General features: G+C 37.4%; 1 protein-coding gene across 1 annotated transcript in view; it reads left to right on the top strand.

Annotated features, from left to right (window-relative positions):
* Positions 1–556: 556 nt before the first annotated feature.
* LOC126281721 (uncharacterized) overlaps positions 557–11,720 on the top strand; it is an 88,897-nt gene continuing 77,733 nt past the window's right edge. Inside the window, exon 1 of the mRNA XM_049980897.1 lies at positions 557–683. Coding sequence (XP_049836854.1) covers positions 582–683 — 102 coding nt within the window. The 5' untranslated portion in view covers positions 557–581. The remainder of the gene's footprint in view (positions 684–11,720) is intronic.

Raw genomic sequence — 11,720 nt, 5'->3', positions numbered from 1 at the left:
TCTCTGTCTTCAAATACTGCTTTATTTTTGTAATTAGGTCCAGTACTGCTGTAATTCACAAATTTTACCATGTCCTTTGGGCGCACTTCGTTAGAAGTTGGTGTCTCGTCCATCTATCAGCAGCGTCTGGACCATAAGGCAGACCAAAACCTTGTAGCACTGCTATATGATAAGAAAACTGAGTGCCTATTAGCCTACGAGTACCTCCAGCTTGCTCCCGATCCAGCAGTATACATGAAAGGTGCAGATATGACATTAAAAGAAACACCATTAAAGGTAATGATATACATAAGTGACACAGATTCATTAAAATATTAATTTAATGCTGTTGCTCAGGTCTAGCATCCAGTCGATATTAACATAACTTGTGCGTAACATAGATTGACTTATTTTAATTAATCTTGATAGAACTTGGTTTTGGATCGTGGCTGAATTGTTAATGTAGAAAAGGCCAAAAAATTTAATAAAACTGTTATATCTGTGATCCTGACTTGGCACAATAAAAACTGTGAATGCCGCGCATTTCAAACTGCCTAACGAGGGAGCTTTGTTGTCTTGGAACAGAAAAGAAAGAAAGCACAATGTGGCCAAATGACTCTGATTCTAAGTATCGTAATTATTGGAACAGTAAACATATCGTAAGTGGGAAAGCAACGAGGAGTGTTTCTGGAGGAAGAAGCGAGGTAAGTCAGAAACGAAATTTTTTTAAGCACTCCATACTGAAATCGAACATCATATAGTAATACTCATGGTTGCCATGATTGAATTTATAACGAGATTCTGACGCAAGTTTATAATTCTCTTATACACTTAATACCATACCCTTAGGGTATTCGTGCGATATAGCTTATTGACGACCTATATTTACGTTTGGAAATCATCGTCTGTCCCCGTCGTTCTTTTTATGAACAAAGCAAGGTTAACATAATGTTGAAACTTGCAGTAGTGTTGCTAAGTATGAATAATTTATAATGGAAGACCCAACCTCCCAGTCCTTTCGTAACTTTTCTTTGTAACAACTTCCCGAAGAACTTATGAGCAGATGGGCGAAAAAAGAAAAATAGGTCACAATGTAGTACAATCAGTTTTGAACAGCATTAAGTCAGATGGAACAATATTCAGTACGATTTATGCCACGAGTTTAATTTGGCGGCAGTGTTTGAATGCTTGGAAGAGAGAGAGAGAGAGAGAGAGAGAGAGAGAGAGAGAGAGAGAGTTGGCTAGATACTCCATACACTCAGTAACGCTAATATAGATAGGAATTTTTTACAATGATACTCAGTATACTTAAATCTGAATTTCTTATTTTATTTTAATTTTATCTCATATTTTTACAATCAATTTGAAGAGAATATTGCCTCGTCTGTTGGACACTGTTCATGAATTGAATGCTGTCAAGTACCGCAACTGACCAACCGTCAAACGTCTATAGTGCGTCTGCCACATGGTTTTGTACTCTGTTTCAGACACCCTTTCCTCTTTGTATTGAAACAGAAATTAAAATTGCCAAAATTTTGCTTTCCAAGCAGACTGGAGAGGGTATTTGACATGAATTATCAAAAGTATGCCAGACGTATTATCCTCTGACGGACGACAGCACTGTGGACACACACACACACACACACACACACACACACACACACACACACATACAGGAGAGAGAGAGAGAGAGAGAGAAATTAATGAACACATCACAAAGACGAGATCAGTTGCAGTCCATTGATATAAATACTCAATATTTAAATTGTAATTGATGGTACCAACCTGTAACTTAAAGTTCTTGGGTATTCATCAAATTGTGGGAGGTAATTAATACACGAAAATATTAACACTGAGTTCACACACTCGATTACTGTAACTCCCTTACTACAAGGACTATTTTGTTTTGACAGTAAGTACCACTAGGGTCATAAATACCTTCAGTAATTTATGCAGAATGTATTGGCAGAAATTTCATTTCTTTTAATGAACTGACATAAAAAACATTGAATTGAAAACAAGAAAACAAAGTGTTTAAGTAATTTTAGATGTATTCATTCTTACATATAAAACATAGAAATTCTGAATGCTGACTAAAATCAAAGATAAACATTTCTGCACTTTTCTGGATGTTTTGTTTTCATGGAGCATTTGCATAGGGAGCTTCATCTACGTTTTCCCCACCTTTGCATTTGTGCTGAAGGAGAATGAAGAGCAGGAATGTCACTACAGTGACTTTCCAGTTCACGAAGAAATTCTCTTGTATTGTAGTTGATTCGTTCCTTCCACTCAGGATGTAAGTCCAGCCAAATTATGAAAGTAGTCTACATCTACATCCATATTCTGCAAATCACGTTGAAGTGCGTATGTTTAAGATTTTTGACTTATTCCACATCCATGACGGTCATTTCTCGTGGCATTTGCAGAAGGAACATTAGCATCTATATTCTTTTGTGTAAATATGTATTAAGTATTATCATTTTACAACATGTTCTACATCCATCTACATCTACATCCATACTGTGCAAGCCACCTGACGGTGTGTTGCAGAAGATCCTTGATGATCTTCTCACTGTTGATCTATGGAAAAAAAGATTCATATAATCTAATCATCTCTCATATCCCCCACTCCCTCAGGTCATGTACCCAATGACATGTGGTCAAACTGGTAGCACATCAGTTGGAAAAACTGATAAGATTTTTTAAATAATGTTTAACAAAATTCTACCAACCTGAAGATATATTATAAATATTTTCATTAGTAAGATGTCAAAGGGGACACAGGGATACAGTCAAATTGGATATCTCCAGAGAGACTGTATTCTTATCTTTAAATGCAGTTTATGGCGTGGTAAGGACTATGGGAGCAAACTGCGTAGGTCATCATCGGTCCTTAGGCTTACACACTACTTAATCTAACTTAAACTAATTTATCCTAAGGACACGACACACACACAGACATGCCTGAGGGATGACTCAAACCTCTGATGGGGAGAGCCGCAGGAACCATTACAAGCATCAGACCACACGCTATCCTGCACAGCTATGATGTACTGTTTCAAGGACTACAAGAGAGGTATTTTTTTTCCTTGTCAAAGCCATGCTCACTACAGAAAAGGTTAAGTAGCTACTAAGCTGTAGTACTCAGGGGGATGCGTTCCCCCTTTTTGTATAGAGGTACAAGTAAGTTCCATAATTTTGAGCTGGTCAGGAGAAACTCTAAATTATAGGCATTTATTCATAATAAATCCAAGCAGTTTGCAAATAAAGTGTACGGTCCTTTTTATTGTGTAGTTAGAGAGACATTAGCAGTCAATGCTTTTCAAGATAGAAGATTTTGAAACAGCATTTACTATATCTGTGGGCGTGACAAGATTCAAATGGAATTCATGACATGTAGAAAGCTGATCAGTGAGTATATCAGTTGCTGATGTGTTTGGTTGATTTATTTCACATCATAATTCATTTACTGTAGTATTAAAGTATTTATTGAGCTCTTCTGGCTGTAGCAGAACATCTTGTGTTTCAGAAGAAGAGAATTCTTGTCTTATAATGTCCCTGGCAGCCTTACATTTGTGCAGAGCTCCTGATACATAATTTTTATCGGCAAATTAATTTGCAAGAAGTTTAATTACTACTTTTAATATCTTTTACATCATTATCATCATCATCATTTAAGACGGATTATGCCTTTCAGCGTTCAGTCTGGATCATAGCCCCCTTATAAAATTCCTCCATGATCCCCTATTCAGTGCTAACATTGGTGCGTCTTCTGATGTTAAACCTATTACTTCAAAATCATTCTTAACTGAAACCAGGTACTTTCTCCTTGGTCTGCCCCGACTCCTCCTACCCTCTACTGCTGAACCCATAAGTCTCTTGGGTAACCTTGCTTCTCCCATGCGTGTAACATGACCCCACCATTTAAGCCTGTTTGCCCTGACTGCTACATCTGTAGAGTTCATTCCCAGTTTTTCTTTGATTTCCTCATTGTGGACACCCTCCTGCCATTGTTCCCATCTGCTAGTACCTGCAATCATCCTAGCTACTTTCATATCCGTAACCTCAACCTTGTTGATAAGGTAACCTGAATCCACCCAGCTTTCGCTCCCATACAACAAAGTTGGCCGAAAGATTGAACGGCGCACAGATAACGTAGTCTTGGTACTGACTTCCTTCTTGCAGAAGAGAGTAGATCGTAGCTGAGCGCTCACTGCTTTAGCTTTGCTACGCCTCGCTTCCAGTTCTTTCACTATGTTGCCATCCTGTGAGAATATGCATCCTAAGTACTTGAAACCGTCCACTTGTTCTAACTTTGTTCCTCTATTTGGCACTCAATCCGTTTATATTTCTTTCCCACTGACATTACTTTCGTTTTGGAGATGCTAATCTTCATACCAGAATCCTTACATTTCTGATCTAGCTCTGAAATATTACTTTGCAAACTTTCAATCGAATCTGCCATCACAACTAAGTCATCTGCATATGCAAGACTGCTTATTTTGTGTTCACATATCTTAATCTCACCCAGCCAGTCTATTGTTTTCAACATATGATCCAGAAATAATATGAACAACAGTGGAGACATGTTGCAGCCTTGTCTTACCCCTGAAACTACTCTGAACCATGAACTCAATTTACCGTCAACTCTAACTGTTGCCTGACTATCCATGTAGAGACCATTAATTGCTTGCAAAAGTTTGCCTCCTATTCCATAATCTCGTAGAACAGACTTCCTAGGAACCCGGTCATATGCCTTTTCTAGATCTATAAAGCATAGATACAATTCCCTGTTCCACTCGTAACACTTCTCCATTATTTCCCGTAAGCTACAGATCTGGTCCTGCCAACCTCTAAGAGGCCTAAACCCACACTGATTTTCATCGACTGACCATTATCTCCACTTTCTCAAATGTGATCCTATTTCCATCATCATTGCTATCCCATTCTACCTCGAAATCTGAAACATTACTGATCGTATTTTCACCTACATTGAGCAACTCTTCAAAATATTCCCTCCATGTGCCCAAGGCATCCACAGGATTCACCAGCAGTTTTCCTGACCTGTCCAAAATACTTGTCATTTCCTTCTTACCTCCCTTTTGAAGACTGATAATTACACTCCAGAATGGTTTTCCAGCAGCTTGACCCATAGTCTCCAACCTGTTTCCAAAGTCTTCCCAAGATTTCTTCTTGGATGCTGCAATTATCTGTTTGGCTTTGTTTCTTTCTTCAACATAACTTTCTCTGTCTACCTGAGTTCTAGTATGTAGCCATTTTTGATACGCCTTCTTTTTCCTTTTACAGGCTGCCTTGACTGTGTCATTCCACCAAGCTGTTTGCTTCATCCTACTTGTACTACTGTTCCCAGACATTCTTTAGCCACTTCTAGTACTGTGTCCCTATACCTTGTCCATTCCTTTTCCAATGACTGTAACTGGCTACATTCAACTAACTGGTACCTTTCTGGAACTGCTGTTATGTACTTGTGCCTGTTTTCCTTATCCTGAAGTTTCTCCACTCTTATCTTCCTACATATGGACCTGACCTCCTGTACTTTCGGTCTCACAATCCCAATTTCACTGCAGATTAAATAATGATCAGTGTCATCAAAGAATCCCCTGAATACACGTGTGTCCCTCACAGCCTTCCTGAATTCCTGATCTGTTATTATATAGTCAATGACAGATCTGGTTCCCCTGCCTTCCCAGGTATACCAGTGAATGTTCTTATGTTTAAAAAAGGAGTTTGTGATTACTAAGCCCATACTGGCACAGAAATCCAAGAGTTGTTTCCCGTTCCTGTTGGCCTCCATATCCTCTCCAAATTTACCCATAACCTTTTCATACCCTTCTGTTCGATTTCCAATCCTGGCATTAAAATCACCCATGAGCAGAACACTGTCCTTGTCCTTTACTCTAACAACTACATCACTGAGTGCCTCATAAAAACTTTCCATCTTATCTTGATTCGTCCCTTCACAATGCGAATATACTGACACAATCCTAATTGGCTTTGCTAGACACTGTCAAATCTATCAACATCAGTCGTTCGTTTACATACCTTACTGCAACTACGCTGGGTTCCATTTCTTTCCTGATGTAAAGCCCTACACCCCACTGTGCTGTTCCTGCTTTGACTCCTGACAGGTAGACCTTGTATTCTCCCACTTCCTCTTCTTTCTCACCCCTTACCCGAATGTCACTAACAACTACAACGTCCATCCCCATCTTACTTGCAGCCTCTGCCAGCTCTACCTTCTTCCCAGGGTAGCCCCCATTGATATTAATAGCTCCCCATCACATTACCATTTGTTTGCCAAGTCGTGTCTTAGGAGTTCCTGGTTTCTCAGTTAGAGGTGGGACTCCGTCACCTCCAAAGGTCCGAGGCATTTTGCTCTGATTGTTGGCAGCATCATATTTAAAGTATCGGGGAAGCAGGTTGCTAGCCTTACTTGCCCCGAGTCCCGATGAGTTTTACCCCTAACGGTTGAGGGACTAACCGGTGCATTTGGTAGTCTTTGCCGTACGAGCACAAAGGTGACCACGACTCAGAATATGCCCGAGATGCCCAGCCTTATTCCAAAGTGACTGGTATCCTGACTGTCGGGACCACTTACTTGGCTACTCATACGTTGCCCATGGTTCATGAACTAGGACATGACCACAGGAACCCACACCATGAACCACATCTTTTACATTGCAGGCAAACTTTGTAAGAAATCGTACACTGCTCTGTACCACATTTGCAATTATTTATATAAATTTTTTAAAGTGAAAGCATCTTTTCCCTGATACCAGCAAGGTCATCAGTGTACCATTTAAGCTTTTTATCTTTCTGTTTGGTTTAGTACTGTTTCTTTCCAGTGCTGATGTAGAGTACCACACATCAGTGTACGCCTTAAAGAAATTATTAAAGAGAGTTTTAATAGCTGATTTGTCTACATTATATTCATAAAGAAAGTCCTCGTTTGCATTTCCAAGACAGTCTGTGAATAACTTAACACATTCCTTTTCGTAACCTTTAACCCATGTCATGCTTGGCATCTTATTTGCACCCACACAATCAATATCTGACTGTGTGTAGTGGAATGTGTGAAATAGTGAATCATGATCTGCAAACATTCATCTACTACGCTAACAGTGTGTAAGTCTCTTGAGAAATAAAGTATAATATTGTCCAAACAGGTATTCCTACATGTAGGCCTATTGTTAGTAGTACAATACAAATTTAATGATATGAGTGGGTTCAAAATGTTTTTGAGTTAGGTTCATTTGATCCTGATAACACTATGTTGAAATCACCACATATTGCAACATTTGTTTTGATTTAAAAAAAATTTCTCATTGTTTGTTCAAATTTCTCAATAAAGAAATTAATATAAATAAATAAATAAATAAATCTCTTTATTCATCTGTTAACAATATACATTGTATGGATGTAGTTAATTACAATATAGTTTTTAATTTGTTTGTTTCAAAAACTTGGATAATAAATACAAATATTTTATATCAATATATAAATAATATTACTTTTCCATTTTCAGGTATTCTTCAATGCTATAAAAATTGTGTGTTAGTAAAAGTTGTTGAAGATATACCTTGAATTTATAAAATTCTTTAATTTTCTTTGTTGTAGAAGGAAATGCACTAAAAATTATTTTGGGCTGGTAGTTTACACTTTTTTGGTAGAGTGCTCCTTTGTGGGTGTCTCTGTGAAAATCATCCCTGTTCCTTGTTCCATGGTTATGAACCTGATTATTTAATGTTGAAAAATTCCTGGTGAGTTTTCAGAAGGCATACACATTCATAGATGTATAAGCTAGGAAGAGTCATTATTTTAAATTCTTCAAATATTTTCCTGCATGAAACTCTGCAGGGAATCCCTTTCATTATTCTAATAGCCATTTTTTAAAGTTTGAAAGCCTGTTTTGCCGTACCTGTATTTCCCCAGAAGATCACACCATATCTAAGCAAACTGTTCGTGTAAGCATAATAGGCACACACAGCAATGGTTCAGTGTTGCAGCATTCCCGAAGCATTCTTAGCACATAGCAGCATTAACTTAAGTTTTTACTCAAAACTTCTAGATGCTTTTCCCATCTCAAGTACTCATCGACCAATATACCGACGAATTTTGTGTATGGAGCTTGCGCAATAACATAGTTCCCTAACTCAACTTTTACTCTTCTTCTAGCTTTACTTTTAATATTATTGAAATTCATCAGTACTGTTTTATCCTTATTTATGATCAAAGCATTATCACTAAACCATTTTCCTGTATCATTTATTGTCCTAGAGACACTCTGCTGTAGATCATCCTCAGTGTATCCTTTTATAAAAATGCTAATGTATCAGCAAACATCACCGTTTTTGCAATTGTCAGATGGTTTGGCAAATCGTTTATGTGTACCAAGAACAACAGAGGGCCTAGCACAGAACGCTGGGGCACTCCATAGCTAGTTTTTTGGAATCTGAAGGATACTCTTTGCCTTCATGACATATTTGTTCTTTCTGTTGCCTATCAGATAGATAAGACTTGAACCATTTGAAGGCAAGTCCCTGGACCCCATAACATTCTAGTTTCATAAGCAATAAGTTGTGGCTGATTAAATAAAATGCTTTAGATAAATCTAAGAATATTCCACAGCTTAATTCATTCTTGTCCAAGGCATTTAGAACCATTTCCATGAACTGGAAGACTGCCTTTTCTGTGGATCTCTTCTTTCTAAAGCCATTTTGAGCATTAGTCAGTATTTTATTTTTATTCAGGAAGTCAGCTAGCCTTTCGTACATTACTCTTTCAATTACTTTAGAGAAACCTAACAATAATGACACTGGCCTATAATTTTTTGTCAGCTGTACTATCCTTTTTGTGAAGTGGTTTTATTGTGGAGAGTTTTAGTTTTGATGGGAACACCCCTGTCCTGAAAGAAGTATTAATAATGTCAGTTAGGTGAGTATCTACTTGTTTGATTACCTTGTCTGGAATTCCATCAATAGCACAAGACATTTTATTTTTTAGTTTATTAATAGCATTTGTAACTTCACATTCTGTTACTGGGTACAGAAACATTGTCTTTTCACAAGTTGGTACTTTTATGTTTTTGTTGTGTGAATTGCACAGTCTTCTAATTAGGTTTGGTGTCATGTTCACATAATATTCATTGAATATATTGGCTACCTGTTGAACATCTTCTATCACTTTACCCTCACTTTTAATTTTGAAATTGTGGGCCTTGGTTTTACATTTTCCTATGCTATTGTTTATGACCTTCCAAATCGATTTTGATTAATTGCTTCCATTATTAATGTATGAATCATTGCTTAGCCTTTTTTCTGCCTGCAAAACTTTCCTATAGACCCTTCTATATTTCCTTTAGTATGGTTTTATTGTTGTATTTATTTGAGCATGTTTGCTTAGGTTTCTAAGAGTGGGTGCTGATTTTTTAATCCCTTGTGTTACCCGATAGGACTACTACCAGTTTGAGATGTGCACTAGCTGAAAGTTATGATATTCTGTTGGATCAGTCTTATACTCCAATTTCATACAACTGAATTCTGTTTTAATTCAGAGGAGTAAAAGCTTACATCTATTTTAAAATTTTTTAGATATTTTGTAATAAAAATTGCGACCACTCTATATTCTTCTCTCAGCACTGCACGTTATATGGAAGAATTATAAATAGAGTCACACCTAGCAAATATATTTAACTGTTATTTTTTAAATACAGTAGAAAGTATAGGGACACAAGAGAAAAATCACAACAGTATATAGGAAAGGTAACTCAAAAAAAAAAATTCAGTCAGTTTATCACCAGCTTCTCCTTATGGAATTAATAAAATTACATATTCTCTCAAAAATAAAAGGTCATCTGGTTTTGATGGCATTTTCAGTAGAATACGAAACATTTGTTCCGCTATAATAAGCCCAGTCAAATCTGAAATATGTAATGCATCACTAACTCAAGGCATTTTTCCATCTGCATTTACGTCTTCACTGTGCAGAGGGTACATCCCACTGTACCAATTACTGGGGTTTCTTCCTGTTGCATTCATGAATGGAACATGGGAAGAATGATTGTTTGAATGCCTCTGTGCATGCAGTAATTATTCTAATCTTATTCTCATGATTCGTCCTTCACTCGTGAGCATTACCTGCTCTAGGGGTTAAAACTGATGCCACACCAGGCCGACTAAATCAAGGAACATTCACAATAAACCGACCTGGATTATTTTTTGGCCAATGCTCAGAAATTTGTGGAGCAAACCACAGAATCACGCCAATTGTAATTGAAAGAACTTCAGTAAATTTATTTATCAAGTGATTATCTAAAATAGTTTAAGGAGTTAGTTAATATATATAACACATATGGGATTGTAGTATATTCCTAGTGTCATAATTTAAAGCTGGTTCTTGAAACTTTGTCTAATAGACTTTCTCAGGATGGCTTACATCTGTCTTCAAGAGACCTCCAGTTCAGTTCTTCCAATATCTCTGTGAACTCTCCCATGGATTAAACAAGCCTGTGGCCATTCATGCTGCCCTTCTCAATATACGTTCCCACATACTTGAGCAGTATTTTAGAATCGGTCATACAACTGATTTGTAAACAATCTCGCTTGTTGACTGATTGCACTTCCCCAGTATTCTACCAATAAATCAATGTTAACCACCTGCTTTTGTCAATGACTGAACCTATGTGATCATTCCATTTCATACTGTTAAAAAGTGTTACCTACAGGAATTTGTATGACTTGGCTGATTCCAGTAGAGACTCGTTGATGTTATAGTCATAAGATACTACGTTTTCTCGTTTTGTAAAGTGCACAATTTTACATTTCTGAACATTCAGAATGAGCTACCAATCTCTGTACCACTTTGACCACTTTGAAAGCTTATCGAGATCTGACTGAATATTTATGCAGTTTCTTTCAGATAGTACTGAATATTTATGCAGTTTCTTTCAGATAGTACTTCATTATAGATAACTGCATCATCTGCAAAAAGCCTGATTTTATTGTTAATATTGTCTGCAAGGTCATTAATATACAACAAGAGCAGCAAGGATCCCAGCACACTTCCTTGGGGCACACTCAAAGTTAATTCTCCATCTGATGATGACTGTCCATCCGAGACAACATGCTGTGTCCTCCCTACGAAAAGTCCTCAGTCAGCCACAAATTTCTCTTGATACCCCTTACAATTGTACTTTTGACAATAAGTGTAGGTGTGGTACTGTGTCAAATGCTTTTTGGAAATCAAGAAATAACTGCATCTGCCTGATTGCCTTGATCCAAAGCTTTCAGTATGTCAGGTGAGAAAAGTGTGAGCTTTTGGAATCTATGCTGGTTGGCACTGAGGAGGTCATCCTGTTCAAGATACCTCATTACGCTTGAGCTCAGAATATGTTCTAAGATTCTATAGTAAGTCAGTGTCAAGAATATTGGACAGTAGTTTTGTGGATCATTTCTACTACCTTTCCTTGTGACTTTTTCCAAGAACTAGGCAAGGTTGTTTTTTGTTCAAGGGAACTAGAACAGATTATAGTTAGAAGAGGGGCTAACTCAGCTGCAAATTCCGTATAGAATCTGACAGGGATTCCGTTGGGCCCTGGGGTTGTGTTCAATTTTAATGATTTCAGCTGTTTCTCAACACCACTGACACTAATACATATTTCATTCATCTTTTCAGTGGTATAGGAATTAAATTTGGGCAATTCTCCTGGGTTTTCTTTTGTA

This window comes from Schistocerca gregaria, chromosome 7 (genome assembly GCF_023897955.1).
Source record: "Schistocerca gregaria isolate iqSchGreg1 chromosome 7, iqSchGreg1.2, whole genome shotgun sequence".
Lineage (NCBI taxonomy): Eukaryota > Metazoa > Arthropoda > Insecta > Orthoptera > Acrididae > Schistocerca > Schistocerca gregaria.
This window is presented reverse-complemented; position numbering and strand designations above follow the sequence as displayed.